The sequence below is a fragment of the Poecilia reticulata genome, chromosome 8 (genome assembly GCF_904066995.2).
Source record: "Poecilia reticulata chromosome 8, P_reticulata-male-v2, whole genome shotgun sequence".
NCBI classification, from domain to species: Eukaryota; Metazoa; Chordata; class Actinopteri; order Cyprinodontiformes; family Poeciliidae; genus Poecilia; species Poecilia reticulata.
Window position 1 is genome coordinate 1,456,967 of NC_088837.1, and position 16,347 is coordinate 1,473,313.

The 16,347-nt window shown below is 42.0% G+C and overlaps 1 protein-coding gene across 2 annotated transcripts in view; it reads left to right on the forward strand.

Annotated features, from left to right (window-relative positions):
* Positions 1–16,347, forward strand: part of smg1 (SMG1 nonsense mediated mRNA decay associated PI3K related kinase) — a 52,432-nt gene that overhangs the window by 16,853 nt on the left and 19,232 nt on the right. For both annotated transcript variants that reach the window (XM_008415216.3, XM_008415217.3), the window contains 21 exons: positions 2–142; positions 1,439–1,665; positions 1,952–2,151; positions 2,832–2,993; positions 3,104–3,258; positions 3,353–3,486; positions 3,843–4,154; positions 4,236–4,377; positions 5,143–5,293; positions 5,387–5,510; positions 5,600–5,845; positions 7,334–7,485; positions 8,245–8,377; positions 8,535–8,679; positions 9,178–9,316; positions 10,044–10,262; positions 10,353–10,533; positions 10,644–10,805; positions 13,545–13,768; positions 14,411–14,565; positions 15,595–15,817. In XM_008415216.3, the coding sequence (XP_008413438.2) occupies positions 2–142; positions 1,439–1,665; positions 1,952–2,151; positions 2,832–2,993; positions 3,104–3,258; positions 3,353–3,486; positions 3,843–4,154; positions 4,236–4,377; positions 5,143–5,293; positions 5,387–5,510; positions 5,600–5,845; positions 7,334–7,485; positions 8,245–8,377; positions 8,535–8,679; positions 9,178–9,316; positions 10,044–10,262; positions 10,353–10,533; positions 10,644–10,805; positions 13,545–13,768; positions 14,411–14,565; positions 15,595–15,817 (3,727 nt within the window). The remainder of the gene's footprint in view (position 1; positions 143–1,438; positions 1,666–1,951; positions 2,152–2,831; positions 2,994–3,103; positions 3,259–3,352; positions 3,487–3,842; positions 4,155–4,235; positions 4,378–5,142; positions 5,294–5,386; positions 5,511–5,599; positions 5,846–7,333; positions 7,486–8,244; positions 8,378–8,534; positions 8,680–9,177; positions 9,317–10,043; positions 10,263–10,352; positions 10,534–10,643; positions 10,806–13,544; positions 13,769–14,410; positions 14,566–15,594; positions 15,818–16,347) is intronic.

Genomic DNA, 16,347 nt, shown 5'->3' on the forward strand with positions numbered 1-16,347 from the left:
GCAACCATAGCCACTCTGAGATCAGAGAGATTTCTCTGGCTATTCGCCACCACATGAGCAGGGCACCAAGCAGCACTTTCCACCCCCAGGACTTCAGCGACCTCATCAGCTTCATCTTGTATGGAGTCCTTCACCGTGGAGGGTACGGCTCACTGCCACATCTTAGCTCTCTAAATATTCTTTTGAACGCTTGAAACACTTCAAGCACGCAACGTTAGACTTCTCAAACCACCCTGGATGCGCATCCACATAGATTTTGCATGTAAACCAGACATTGAAATCGCATTTGGTCTGATTGCTTCATTATATTTGGGCTGGGGACAAAAGAGCTCCCAATTCTGTTGGTCACTGAACACACAGCTCTTCCTCCATTGGGCCATTTTTTAAAATGTATTTTTAGCAATTATAATAGGATGTCTGAGATGTTCATATCAACTCCAATCTCAATCCACTTATTGTGAAGATTCTGGAACGGGTTTTTCTTGGCAATCCTCTCAAACCTGTGGTTGTCTTTGTTGCACTTTTTCCTTTCACACAACTTTCTATGTATATGCATGCATACAGAGCTCTGTGAATAATCGGCTTCTTTAATAATAGTCTTTGTGGAGACTGTCGATGTCTGTTCTAGACATCTGTCCAATCAGCAGTCATCCCCATGATGCTGTCCTTCTGACCCTGAAGGTCATTTAGAGGCTCAGGAAGTGCAAGAGTTTGGAGTAGGACTGGAACTATTGATCAGATTTATTGTGCTGAATTGATTATTGAAATAATTGTCAACTAATTTAGTAATTGATTAATTAACTGGCTCTGAGGAATGCCATTTGCCGAAAGAATCAGAGCAGTAATTAAGCCAAAACTGTAACTGTAAAAAAATAAAAGAAAGCAAAAAAATACATTTTGATTTTAAAAGTTCACTAAAAGTATGTTGCTGTTGTATTTTAGGCAGTACAATGTTTATTTTCTTATTAAAGAGAATTGTAATCATTAATTTACATCTTTTTAATTAATTTTTAATTTTGTGCAAAAAAGGTCTTATGTGGTTAAATGAAAAATCTACAGAATGTGTCAATTTATTTTTTATCTGGTTACTTATCAGAATAATTGATTACAAAAATAATTTGTTAGTTGCAGCCTTAGTTTGGAGTTAATTGGCTTATTGGGTAAGATGCAATGAGATTCCAACATTTAAGTGTCATAATAAAAAAATTCAGACAACATTTTGGGTTTTTCTTCTTTTAAAGCCATAATCACATCAAGTGAAGGATTGAAATATCTCAGTAGATGTAGAATGAGTTAATTTAATGAGTTTCACTTTCTGAAATGAGTGACAAAACATATTGAATATTTTTTAACAATGTTATTTTATAAATCTCCCTTTGCAACAGGCTTGATGTTGAATGTGAGCCACATTTCAGCTGTCCTGTTTCTTTCTGTGCAGCAAGGAGCCGTGGTTGGAGCGGCTGTACTACAGCTGCCAACGGCTGGACAAGCGGGAGCGCCGTGGGAGCGTGGACAGCAGCCGGCCAGACATGGTGCCGCGGGCGTTGCTGAAAACCGAGGTGGTGCTGTGGCAGTGGGCCGTCTGGGAGGCGGCGCAGTTCACCGTGTTGTCGAAGCTCCGCACGCCTCTGGGCCGAGCTCAGGACACCTTCCAGACCATCGAGGGTAAATGAGGACGCTGAAAACAATGGAGGAAATGTTTAATGCCTCGCATCTGATGGTTCTGTAACCACCCAGAGATGTTATGGAATAAGGATAGATAAGCATGGCAAAAGAATTTTTAAGTCATATTTGAAACGTTTAAAGCATTTTTATAACATATTAAGGTAACATAGCTACTTTATTGTGCTATAAAAGGGCATTATGTGGCTGGAAAGCGCGTGCCCCTTTAAATAAGGTCAGGTTTCCACTGTACGCTGCTGAGTTTCTGTTTTTTGCGGTTGCGTTTCAGGGATGATCCGAAGCCTGGCCGCACACAGTTTGAACCCGGAGCAGGACCTCGGAGCCTGGGCCGGTCCTGGAAGTGACGGAGACGGCCACCACTCAAACCAACTTCGCCTTACGCTGCTGCTGCAGTACCTGGAGAACCTGGAGAAGCTCATGTACAATGCCTACGAAGGCTGTGCTAACGCCCTTACTGCTCCACCAAAGGTGTGTAGAAGTAGCAGAAATGCCCCCTGACCTCACTGTTGCTTGAATCATTTTATTCTAAGCTGTGAGATCAAAAGATTTAAGGATGTATTTACACCAGCCCTGCTCAGTCCTCTTTAATCCAACTGCAGTCCGTTTGGCTAGAAAGTCCACTTTGTTTAGGTGTGAATGTAACGCAGACGGAAAAAGTGAACACCGGTCCACCTAAAAACATTGGTCTAGATTCAGTAGAAGTGAACTCTGGTGCGGTTCCAGTGCATTTGTGAATTCATTCTGGGTAAATAAAACCAAAACAAACGCTAGTCTAACTCTAAAGAAAGTAATGACACATGGTCAAAACAGAAATCCTACAACCACCAAAGTCTAACACCACTCCATGTCTTTTTACATTTGGTGAAGACAGAAGATGCGTTCAGTGTCTTCTTCACAGGTTTTTGTGTTGTTTCCTTCAGTGGTTGTTATTTCAGCGCCCCCACAGGTGAGGAGGGGGAACAGGTTACTCAAATGGTTTGGTCGGTTTCACTCAGTGCAGAAAGAGAACCACAGCAGCTGGAAATAGAATAAATGTTGCATCTTTGATCCCCAGTCGGACTGAGTCCAGCGGACTGTCATGTGTAGGAACGCCACAAATCCCTGGCTGTGACTTTAATGAAGTGTTGTGTCGTCCTTGTCTATTTCAGGCCATTAAGACTTTCTTCTACACAAACCGTCAAACCTGCCAGGACTGGCTGACAAGAATCCGCCTGGCCTTGATGAGGGTCGGGCTTCTGTCTGGCCAGCCTGCAGTGACGGTCCGCCACGGCTTCGACTTGCTCACAGAGTTTAAGAACAGCGGTACCCAGGTCAGTACTCTGAACCTTCCACTGACTCCTATCTTTTTATTACAGTGACCAGGTTGTATTAGGTCATGGTTTCCTGGTTAGATGAGTGTAGTGTGCTGTGTGCTCAATAGGCTCCAGAGCTGGAAGTTCCCCTGGCGCTGCTGGTGGAGGCTCTGTGTGAGTTGCGCTGCCCTGAGGCCATCCAGGGCCTGGCGGCCTGGAGCCTCCTAACCTGTGGGAAGAACCTGGGCTGGCTGTCACCGGTTGCCCTGCAGGCTGAGGGACGGTGAGCACCTAACCTCACACCTCAGATACTTTGCTCATGTGTCGCATTGCCTTTTATTCCCTCGTTGCCCATTATTAAATGCGTGTATGTTTAGGTTTGAGAAAGCGGCTTTAGAGTACCAGGATCAACTCTCTGCTGTGACTGGGATGGACTGCAGCATTAAAAGCTCTGACAGTTGCCTGCTCAAGCTCTCCAGCAGCACGTCTAGCCCCAAGCACACCAGCAACGGTAACTCACCATACTCACCATAGTGTATGGCAAAAAAAATACAATCCCAGATTTTATTATGGATGCACAAGTCACTTTTTTCACTTCTGTTACCGATGCTTGAGATTTAGTATCGGCCGATACGATACAGAAAATCAGTGTTGAATCGACTTAAAATGTTTCTGTTGTAAAACTGACATAAGTGTATTTACAAATATATTTGATAACTTTGCACCAGTACAAAGTGCAGCAAACTTAAACACACCAACAGCTTCAAACATGTAAAAACAAGAACACAACTTTCATTTGTTAAGTCTGTGCAATTAGGAGCGTAAAAATCCCTCTCCATGTGGAACTGTTGCTTTCCGTCTGAACAGGTGACAACAGGAAGACGGTGCTGCTGAAGGCCAGTGAGTGTTCCCCTGAGGTGGTCAACTTCCTGGCCAACAAGGCCTGCCAGTGCTACGTGTCACTGTGTGACTGGGCCTCGGTCAGAGAGTGGCAGGCCATGGCCGGCGCCCTCAAGCAGAACTCCACCAACCCGGTCAGCATCAACCTGAGGACAGATTTCAACTACATCCAGGCCCTGTCCCACTTTGAGGAGGGAGACCTGGCTGAGTGCGGGACGCAGCTGGAGCTGCTGCCCGGAGAGGACTACAGCTCTCTTGGCAGCAACAAGGACAAGCTGGGTAAGTGTAGAGAGACTGAACCTTGAACTGTGTATGTGGACAGTGAAAGCATTTCCTAATGAGGTGATGTGATGTGCTCAGATTTGAAGAGGCTTCTGCCATCCATGAGTCCAGATCCCACTGAGCTGCAGAGAGCCATCGAGGTGCAGTTGCTGCGCAGTGCTGTCGGTGCCATGGCGAAAGCCAATCAGCAGCAGGAGCAGAGGAACACGTCCAGTCCAGAGTGAGCAGCCTCACCCCTCTTCTGAAACACAGCTGAGCATTTTAACTCTACAATCCACAGACACATAGACTTGTCAATATAACTGGACAAATTATTGTTGTTGTTTTGAGACCATTTTCAAGTAATTTTTTGATAATTGTATAATCATGCACGTCTGTCCTCTCAAGGACCACTGAGCTTTGATTTAAACTAAGGCTGAAATGATTAATCAGATTAATCACGATGAGTCGATTACTGAAATGATCACCAACTAATCTAGTAATCGTAAGCATTAATACATGAAATTAATCTGAAAATTAGAACATGTGAATATTACATAATGCAGATGAATGGAACTACCTATTTTGACCTAAAAGCCTCTGTCCCGCTGAGGGTTCCCCGGTTTATAGCAGCGTTATGAACTCCATCCGATGGACAGCAACAGCTGAAAGTAAACTGTGACAGTAGAAAGCAAGAAAAGTTGAGCATTTTTCCACCTTCTTGTTTTGCATCGTTAGCCTGCGTGAATCTGTAGACATGTTTGGTTTGAGACAATAAAAGATTTTTTAAAAATGTTGATACAGTGGTAGTTTTTGATATGGGACATATGGGCAGTTTATTTATACTTCAAGCTTACAAGGTTAGGCACAGTGATTAATCAGTGCACCAAAGTGTGATTAATCTGATAAAATTTTATAATTGATTGACAGCACTAGTGTTTAAGCAGCTCCAATGTTGAAGTGATTGAAATGTGTGAGGTTATGAACCTGTGATGTTCTGTTGCAGTACGTTAGTGCGATGTTTGAAGCAGACGGGGAGGATCTGCCTCGGCCCCCTCCGCCTGTCCACCCTCACTCTGTCGGACGCCCTGCCCACCCTGTCCACCCTGCAGCTGCACTGTACCACCGCCCTGGAGAACACCCTCACAGGCCAAGACGTGAGCACCAGCAACACCCACAATGAGCTGCAGTTTGAACACACCTTCGTTTACTAGAACGGCCTTTGTGTGCACTCTTGGTTTCACTTGCAGGACTGTGTGATTCCTCTTAGCAGTGAGGCGTTAAACTCTTGTAAACAACAAGATGTGCAGCTTTTCCTCCAAGCACTAAGATATTCCACCTTCCAAAGACAACTGCTCCAAAAACTCCAGAAGGGTAAATGAAACAGAATTACTGAATTGGATCAGGGATCGATCCTGAAATCATCCTGATTGTCTTGTTTTGCCACCTTCCATGTTGCCTAGGTTACTCCTCCTCAATAGACGGCCATCTTTTGGAGCTTTGTCTAACCGCTGTCAAATTCGCCCGGAAGAAAGGCAACATAGCTCTAGCGTCTCGCCTCCTTGGCCAGTGCAGTGACGGGACGCAGGAAGAGAAACAGGAGGAGGATCTGTGTCAGGGGTTTAAGCGTCTCTCTTTGGACGGGACTGTGGGCGAGAAATGGGGACCAGAGGTTCAGATAGAAAAGGCCAAAGTGCTGCGAACTGCAGGTAAGGAATAGACTTTCCTCCACTGTTCCCTCCCCTTCATTTCCATCTTCTGTGAGTTTGTTCCTCCTTTCAGACTTACATGAAAGGAGGAACAAATATAACAATGTAGAATTGTTATATTTTACAATGTAAAACACATGTGTCAAACTCGAGGCCCGCGGGCCACATGTGGCCCACCATGTCATTTTATGTGGCCCCCCCCAGCGTTTCATAGGCCCATGATTGACTTAAAATAGTTTTTGAGCATGAATTGACTACAAACTACATCTCCCATAATGCATTACGATTGTTGCCAGCCAACATTACGACTTCTCGCCACTAGAGAGCAAGAAAAAGCAGAAAGCAAGAAAAGTTGAGCATTTTTCCACCTTCTTGTTTTGCATCGTTAGCATGCATGAATCTGCAGACATGTTTGGTTTGAAATCTACACTGATCTCAACCACTGCGTCCCATCACTGTCCGCAGTGGTTGAGCAGCGGACTGGGCATGTTGCAGTCTAATTAACTTCTGCTTCGTCATTTATTTCCTCAAGATAAACTACCGGCTCCTCAAATGGATTAACACAACGTTGCATTCTCTTTAGTTTTCTCTGGTTTGTAAAGGAGACTTGAATTTAACGCGCCATTTCAACCAAAGGTGTTGAATGCGCTTCCTAACCAGACGCTCCAAAGTGTTATTTAACAATATGAGGTGTTGTTTAATTTATTTTTAACATTATATTTTCATACATTTATGCTAGGGCTGCCCAAGTCTAGTTTTCCAGAGCTACCATCTGCAACTTAAAATGTGTTCCTTCTCTAACACACCTGGATCATTGACTCATTATAAGCCTCTACAAACTGAGTTGTTGCTAATGAGGGAAGTCGACCTTTAGTCTGGGGTGTTTTAGCAGGGATTCATCTAAAAGTTGCAGTCTGGAGGACTGGACCTGGGAACTCCTGATTTGTACCTTCAATGTGGCCCGTTGAGGGCCAATATGCTGAAGTGGCCCTCGGTGAAATTGAGTTTGACACCCCTGATGTGAAATATGACAATTTTACAGTTATATTAAGGAGAAGCTTTCAACTGATCATTTTAATTCAAACAAGTGGTTTCACTAAATTACTACTTTTCTATTCATTATTTATTTGTTTTTGATTATAGAGCCACTTAAAGCCTTGTAAGAATGTGATGACAACTGATATTAAGTGTATTGACCTTTTTGATGTCTGACCAGGGAGAGAGATTACCATAAGAGTGACGGATTGTTGAACTCATAGATGTTACATGGCACTTTTTCAAAACAATTGTTTACTTTCCGTAGATGGAATGAACACTATCATAGAAAAATGTGACTAAGTAAATAACATGGTGTTGAACTCTCCATACTGTGTACACAGAAAGCTTGGGCTCACAGTTTCTGATTGGTCAAAGCAGAATGATGCTGAGGTTTGCAGATGTCTTTACTCTCCGTTTAGTTTCCTTTAAGAAAGTCTCTGTTGTCTGCAGGTCAGTCAGTGACTGCCATGGAGATGCTGAGCAGGGCAGCTCTGTCCTACTGCCAGTTGGGGAAGAATGAGGGTGCAGCCTGCCGCTCTCTGCTGACTCTCTGCAAATGGCTGCTGGCTGATTGGAAGGACATGACACCCCAGCTTAAACAGGCAGGCATCACCACTATGGTTTGAGCTTTTACAGATGTTACTAGCTTGTTTTTTGCATTGTTATATAAATACCAAACATTAAAACTGTTGTATTTACATTCACAATGTTCTATTGTGCTATATTAAAGGGGCAGTATTATGTAAAAGCAACTTTTTTTGAGATTTACATCACATTATAATGTTATTCCCTCATTAAAATCATATCTGGAGTGTTGCTTTGATCCTTTCATTCATGTTTGAGAAATTATTTAATCTCCATGGCAACCATCCAGGTTCCAAAAACACCTGGGTGGACCTAACCCTGCCTTCAAGGCTCATCTCCTCCTCAGAGCTGCAGTTTCCAAGTCTGCAAGTTTCCTCCTCTCTGAGCAGCCCTCCTCTGTAATACCTCCACTCAGCTCCTTCAGACTAGCCAGCAGTAATTAGCAAACACCTGTTGAAATTGTTTATAATGAGCTGTAGAACTCATGATAAAAGCAGCAACTTCTTAGTGCAACGCTGGTAAAACGTTAAAGGGTTAATAAAGAGTGATGTTGTGATGTGCAGTTTCAGAAAGAAACATGGTAGAGTTCTTAAAGAGACAGAGGCTCAATTTCAAGGTGTTCAATTAGGAAGTCATATTTGACCTATAGCATTTTTTTAACAATTGAAGGGAACGTAGTTGCTTGATTGTGCTATAAAATGTCACTATGTGCCAGGAGAAGGTATAAAACTGCCCCTTTAAATATGATGTGTTTATGACGGAGCGATTTGTTTTAGGTTGTAAAGAAGTCAGGCGCTGTGAACTCGTCTGCTTTGGGCAACATGTCACCTCTGAGCCAAAATATAGCCGAGCTGCTGGAGCTTCCTCTGGAAGATCAGAGCATTCCCCACATCACACCAGTAACATCAGGTAAAGCTGGATGACTAATAACACATTGAGTGTCAACATCCCATTCTAATATTGTTGGGGGTTTTTCTGTTTATGTGTAAAAAATGTCCAGAAAGCTGATGATGTCTGGCTTCACCTGGTTTTAATGATCTCTGTTCCATTTCTTGAATCTCTCCAGTGAACGTGGGAGTGGGAGAACCAGACTTTGTTCTGGGCCAGCTCTACCAGCTGTCCACCAGCCTGGCTCCAGAAATGGCCAAGTCCTGGGCGGCTCTGGCCAGCTGGGCCTACCGCTGGGGCAGGAAGGTGGTGGATAACGCCAGGTTAGTGAACCCTCCTGCTTATTGACCGCTGTTTCACGGTCAGGTTTAGGATAAAGCTGTAAATTGAATTTAGGTCCCGGTTAAGGTTAGGCATGTAATGGCTAGGTTTAGGGTAAAGGTCAATGTCAGGCTGTATGAATGAAATATAAATGAATGGAAGACAATACAAAGTCCTCAGAACAATAGAAGTATAAAGATGTGGGGTGTGTGTGTGGGGGTGTGTGTGAGTTCGTCAGATCTTTCAACAGTTTACCTGTTTTTATTATCCTGACAAGAATGGGAGGAATATACTATAAATATTTCTGGAGTAAAAACCACAATATTGACACTTTTTTGTAAATAATATAATTGCTTTAGTCTATTCTATTTTGCAGCACATTTCAGCAACAAGGCAATTCAAAGTGCTTTACATCATAAAAACATCAGAGTCATCATAATAAAAAAAAAACAACATTTTTTCAAATGTCATCAAGTAAAGTAAATCTGTTTTCTCTCCAGCCAAGGGGAGGGTCTGCCTCTCCTTCCAGGAGAGAAGAAGGACATAGAGGAGCTGCTGCCTCTAAACACCAGCGAAGAAGATAAAGAAACCATCTTCAGCATTCTGGGACAGGCCATGTGTCGACCGACGGGCATACAGGTAGAGCGGGGTTTAGAAGAGACGATGCAAACTGATACATTGGGATCAACGGGTCATTCAGCTGCATTTTAAGTAGAGCTGGACTGATAAAGTTTGGGAGATTGATGACCGACCGATGCTAACATGTGAACATCTTCCTCAGCAAGGGTCTAAAAATTACCCACTGTCCTCTATCGCTCCGCAACTGATGATCCTTTTTGTAATTGATTGTTTTGATGATTAATTGGATTAAAAAAAAATTGCTCTTGATTCTGTACATTTTTCAAGCCGTTTTCCAAACAATATTAGAAACGGATTAAAAATGCAAATAAATATTTAAATTGATTTTTAAATGGGAAAATAAACATATTTCCTAAAACTTCCTTCTAACATCAACTTGTGAAGATCTCGTCTCTTTTTGCTGGACTGAACTTTAGTCCAGTGTTCGGCTGATCTGATGATTATTTTTTGATTAATAATTAGACAGCAAAAAGTGATCAATAGATATTTTTTTATCAGAATTTGAACCACTTGAGGAGTTCTGGGTAAAAGAGACAAATCTTAAATGCTAAATGTATATATTTTTGTTCAGTTTTGGCTGCAGAGAGCTGTTTTGTAGCAAAGGACCATTTTTTATTTTGGATGCTCCAGTTAGCGATTAATTGATTACTAAATTACTAGATAATAATTGATTAATCGTGGTTAATCGGCTGAACGGTCTCAGGCCTAACGTTGTTCTGTGCGGCAGGACGAGGACATGGCCCTGCAGCAGGAGGACGATGAGGACGACATGGTGGATGTGATCTGGCGCCAGCTGACCGGCTCCTGCCCCTGGCTCGGAGATGCCGGCCAGAATGTGACTGACGGCCTGATCCGGGTCTGGAGGCGGGTAGTGGACCGGATCTTTGGACTGTATCGCGTCTCCTGCCACGCTTATTTCACCTTCCTGAAGCTGAATGCAGGACAGGTGAGGAGGGCAGGCCCCGACCCGCAGCGCCATGCAGGTTCCGGTTCTGTTCGGGTTTCCTTACTGCGTGCTGGTTTTTGGTTTTTGCAGGTGCTCGTTGATGAAGACGACCCGAAACTCCTGCTGTCCTGCCACGGCGGCAAACAGAGCAACGATGATGTCATCGTCATGGCAACGCTGCGTCTCCTTCGGCTTTTGGTGAAGCACGCCGGTGAATTGAGGGAGGGGCTGGAGCTGGGCTTGGCCTCCACCCCCACCTCGCCCTGGAGGCGTACGTTCCAAACACGTTCACTTCCGTTTTCTGTTGGCAGAGAAGCCGACGTCACCAGAACAACGTTCTGGAGCATTTTTCTGACCGTTCCTGACTCGTCTCTCCCTCAGGCATCATCCCACAACTGTTCTCACGTCTCAACCATCCAGAGGCTTACATCCGACAGAGCATATGCAGCCTGCTGTGTCGGGTGGCCCAGGACTCACCCCACCTGATCCTCTACCCGGCCATTGTAGGGTCACTGTCTTTGGGAGGAGAGGCTCAGAGTGCAGGTACGCTTCACTGACTCCAGCTCACAGGGACACTTCTACTGACTTCATATGCTCTGAAGCAAATCTTATCCCTGTGGTTGGAACTTGGCTGCTGCAGCAGTAATAAGATGCAGAGCTGCATGATGATAGGAAGCCAAGCATCAGAAGCTGCATTTCCATTGGAAATCAAGTAATATATAAGAAATGATAATAAAATAGAATTAAGTAATTGAGCCAAAATTGTAAAAAATTTAGCATTTTCAGGGCTTAAAGAGCTCTGGCCGGGGGCCGGATTTCCGGCTTTTGACCAAACGGTCCGACTCAACCAAACTAGTCTCCGAGCTTAAAGAGTCCATCTACAAAGATGTCTGCCAATCAGAGTTCTAGCTCCCGTGTTCTTGACCAATGACTGTAAAACGGTTTGTAGAAAAGAAGCGCATGCATTCGGTTTGGCGGTTAAATCAAATGTGATATGAAAGAAGATGGAGTTTGTCTGTCCCTGTAAAGAAACACGTTTACTTGAGAAAGGAATTAAAAACAAGTGGCGCTGGGCATAGCGAGAGGAAAGGGGACCAGACCGGAAGTTGGCGGAAATGTTTACAAAAGGGGGTGCACTGGGATTCCTTTGGGGGGCGTTTGGTCGAAGGTAAACTTTACACCTTACAATCACAACAATACCAGTTTAGACTTTGAGCAACTATAGCATTAACACCAGAGCCTGTAAGTGGTCCGGTATGAAACGGGTGTTATAGAACAATGGTACCACTGCACTTTTAAATTTCAATAATCAAAATACCGAAATTGTTTCTGTTGTTTTAAAAGGTTTATGTCAGTCTGCCTTTTCCCCATCGATACGCTTCCCGACCGCCCTGCACCTTAGAGGGTTAAAAAAAAAAAAAAACGACGCACACATTGCGCAAAACTCTGAAACAGGAGAAGCGGGACATAAAACGGAGCGACGAACTAGATGTGAATTATGGCATTAAAACAGAGAATCCGACGCTGAACAGTGAAAAATCAACACATGACGATTAGGCGTCGCAACAGGTGATGAGTGAAGATTACTGATGGTGATGGTCAATAAACGATAAAATAAATCTAACAACAGGAAATAAACTAAAGTGGACATAGCAATAAACCAAGAGAGGATAATATTAATCAAAGGAAACTAATGGAAATCAATGAAGAACAAAATGCAAGAATAAACTAAGAAACTAAAGTAAATACAGAGGAATAAACTTGTATGGCAAGACCTTTCGATCAATACTTAATACAGAGGACTGTATGGCAAGAATAAACAGACACTATTTCCAGATAAAAGGTAAAATAATATTGTTGAAGTGCCATGGGTTTGTTGATACCATATCTAATACTGAGAATAAATATATCTTACAGAACATAACAGTAAAGAACGTATCACTTATTTTTATGTTTTTAATTAGATTCGATATATTTATTTCTTCAATATTATTTGTCATGTCAGTGTTAATGTCATGAGGCTCATGACTCCATGACACTTTCAATTTGACTCATTAGGATTTGATTAAGAACCAGATTTGTTCTTTGTAATTTCTGTCCAGTGAAAATATTAATCTATAAATCAATAGACAGATCTATATAAAGATATAATCCATGTTTCTGTCTCATATTTGTATGGCATTAAAAGGATCTGGAACTTTTGTTTTTCCACTGAAAGCTCTGGTTTGCACAATAAATGCCATGAGGGTGAAATTTTTACCATAAAAATATGGTAAAAAAAAAAAATAAGCATAAAAATCAAAACAGCTACAATAGTGATAGTAATATTAATAATAAAATAATAGTCAGTGCAAAGTAGCCTACAAATTCTTTGTTGGGGGGCGGTGAGGGACCTGGATAAAGGCTGGGGGGGCACTGGCCTGAAAAAGATGGAGAAACTGATTTAGTTGGTAATGTTGCATGTTCTAAATTACTTGCAAAAACATTGACTGAAAGGACTCTTATTTAATGTTGAGGGGTTTTTGCCTGTAAGACAAACCTTTAGGGCACAGACATTTTATATTTTGTTTTAGTTGAAATGTACTGAAGTCTTATTTAAGTTTGAGTGTTTAGCTTGTTAATTGTATTGTTGGAAGCAATTGTTTGTACTATTCAAAGACACTTTTCATTAAACTGTGGCAATAGCAACGGTATAGTTAATTTCTATCATCAGTATAAGTTTCAGGCTCAGGATTCTTTTTTACTTTAAGCCCTGCATTTTAGATTAAAAACGCCTCTTTGTCTGCAAATGTGTTCTAACTTGAACTTCTCAAGTGGCAGTTTTAGCAGTTTTTACCTGATCCACATTCTGTTTGCTATCCAGTCAGTAATCTATTAATACAAAAAAAAAAAAAACAATCCCCAGTCCTACACTGTGTTGACATCAGTCCAACAGACAGAGTTGAACTTTTCTCATGTTGATGTCAGAAGGATTTTTAGCTGCAGATGCGTCCTTTGCTTCAAACAATCCAACTTTCACTAAAGGAATGCTGTCATTGCATTATAGGTAATGAAATGTTTTTCTTATTTAAAAAATGTAATTTAATTATTTATTTGGTTATTTTAATGCATCTCTAATATTATATAAGATATCTTAGGTGATTGAATGAAAAATCTGCAGAAAGTGTCAATTATTATTATTTTTTTTTCGCATTCATCTTCAGAATAATCATTTACTAAACTAATCATTCTCTGCAGCATTAGGTAAAACTTGTGTGGCTCTTCTCACTGCTGTATGAACAGGGAGCAAGATGCCGCCATCTCTGCCAGCCTTCCTGGGTAGCATGCAGGGAGAGGACCTGGGCGGGGAGGAGGAGGATGAGGAAGAGGAGCTGCAGAGTGCTGATGAAGGAGGAGCAGTGGAGGAGATGGCCACCTGTTCTAGCCAAGACCAAGCCATGATGCAAGACTGTTACAGCAAGATAGTAGAGAAGCTGTCTCTGGCTAACCCGACCATGGTGCTTCAGGTAGGAAAACCCAAGCTCATACTGAAAACCTTCTCATTTGTCCTGAATGAAATGAACACACATTTGATTCAGATGTGTAGGGAAGGGAAGCGTCTAAAGTTCCAGGACTAGAGCTGGGCACCCAGAATGCTGAATTGTTGTTCCCTGGACTTTTAACTACAGATCTCAGGCATCTTTTTTATATTTCTTGCTGCATCCTTAAAGATTAGTAGAAACAAGATCTATAGCTGTTGGGACTTTTACAAGATCCACTGCTGATAGAGAGGAAAAGTCCCACAACATAAAAGCAACAGGGATCTTCGCTAGTCAAGCTTTAATCAACTGTGTTTCCATTGCAAACGGGAGCAAAACTTTGTCGAATTCCACTTGGGTTGAAAAACAATTTTTCAATTGCTGTGTTCCCATTAAACAAAAAACTCAATTAAAATCACAGGTGAATAAGTTTGTACATTAAAAAGCATGTCACCATCCTCTTACCACTTCCTGTCACCATCTCCATGTTTTGTATCACAGTAATTGATCACATGACCTCAGAAAAATACAGGGTCTGCATCTTTCCTGACCATTAAGAAGAATCTGGTGCTCTGGCTCTGCGTCGGCCATGTTTGTTTCACACTTGGCTGTGATTGTGTGTGAGCGCAGGTCCAGCAGCTGGTGGGGGAGCTGCGCAGAGTGACCTTACTGTGGGATGAACTGTGGCTGGGCGTGCTGCAGCAGCAACACATGCACGTCCTGAGGAGAATCCAGCAGCTGGAGGACGAAGTCAAGAGGGTGCAGAACAACAACACACTTCGCAGGTAAACATCTCTGTAAAAAATGCCAGGAAGAAAAACATTGAAGTAGTTTTTGTTAAAGGGAATGAAACCAAGGTTACCCTGTAAATTTACAAGTAACGGCAAGCCTTGCTTAAAGGGTTCCTGCTGTGTTAGGAGGTACTCTATGATGTCACAGGATGATGATGATGGTGATTACTAATAGTTTAAGTAACCCTTATATTTTTGTCTAAAATTAAATACTTAAAATGCCTTAAATTCATTAAAAAAATAATAAGTTGGTCTTTAATATGTTTTTCATTGCCTTTAATTTTGTCTTGACAGACTTTTTTAGTATATTCTATTAGTATATTCTTTAGTATATTTTCGTGGGAGTTTTCTATCAGGTAAAAGTTTGAGTTGTGTGCTGACATTGAGTTTTGTGACGTGAGGCTGCTGAGGCTACTGCTGACTAGCTGCTAACTGGCTTGCTAGCTAGCCAGGTTTTTTGCGCCTACCAGGTGTAAGTGCAGTTTTCTGGCCATTTGGCCTGATAAAGCCCGTATATCTGCTGTTCACAAACATTCTCCATCTAATCTGACTGAGCTTCTGTTGTTTTGCAAGGATGATTGGGGAAAAATTTCAGTCACTGGACGGTAAAAGCTGGTAGAGACAAACCCTAAAAGATTTACATTTCTAATTACAGCTAAAGGTGGTTCAACAAAGTATTGATTACACCGCACTTTTCAGTTTTTTATTTGTAAAATATGTTCTGAATCATGTATAATTTTTTTTCTATTTTACAGTTGTATACTGCTTTGTTTTTGTCTTTCATATTAAATCCCAATGTTTGTGGCATAAAGTGACAAAATATGGAAAAGTTTGAGGGTATGAATACTTTTGCAAGCCACTGTAGAAAGGTCTTAAATTCCCTTCATAGCGGTCTTCTAAAAGTCTTCAGTTAGAGTTGTAAAAGCCTGAAGAAATCCCGCGTTTTTCCCCTCCCTGTCTTCAGCCGTTGCACCATGCCAGCAGGGCTTCTGCAGCCTGGTCTTACGTTTTGCTGCTCTGCAGGGATGAAAAGATCGCCATCATGCGAGAGAAGCACTCTGCTCTGATGCGACCCGTGGTGTTCGCTCTGGATCACGTGTGCAGCATCACCACCACTCCAGCAGAAACACCACATGAAACCTGGTTCCAGACCACCTACGGCGACGCCATCAAGTCTGCCCTGGAGCGCCTGAAAAACCCAGCCAACCCCGCCAACCCGGCCAGCAGCTGGCTTCCCTTCAAACAAGTCAGCACCTTTTTTTTTTTTTTTTTTTCTCATTACACAAACTTCCACTGATTTATTTTTGGGATTTTAATTCAGTCAGTTATATGGCACCAGTTCACAACAATTGCTGTCTCAAGGCACTATGCAAAAAATTTTCATTCACACCAGATATACAGTTACACACATCCCAGATTTAATGTGAAAGCCCAAAGCACAGCAACTGTCCAGAAAGGAATATAATACATAATACATTTGTTTTCAAACTCAAGCAAAACTTCTCAGTATGTCTGAGGTCTTGCACCTTGGGACATTCAAGCACATTATTCAGACCATCCAGGATGCTGAGATGTTTTTTGTGATTGTTGCAGAACCTAAAATTGCTGATTTTGTAGCACTTTAAAATAAATTAAGTTTTATTTTTGCCATAACATGATCTTAAAGAGAAGTTGAAAAAGACAGGATTTTAACCTATTTAACATTTAAAATGCAAATAATATTCTCAAGTACCTTCATCAAATGGCACCATCAATACAAATTAAATTCTGTTCTGA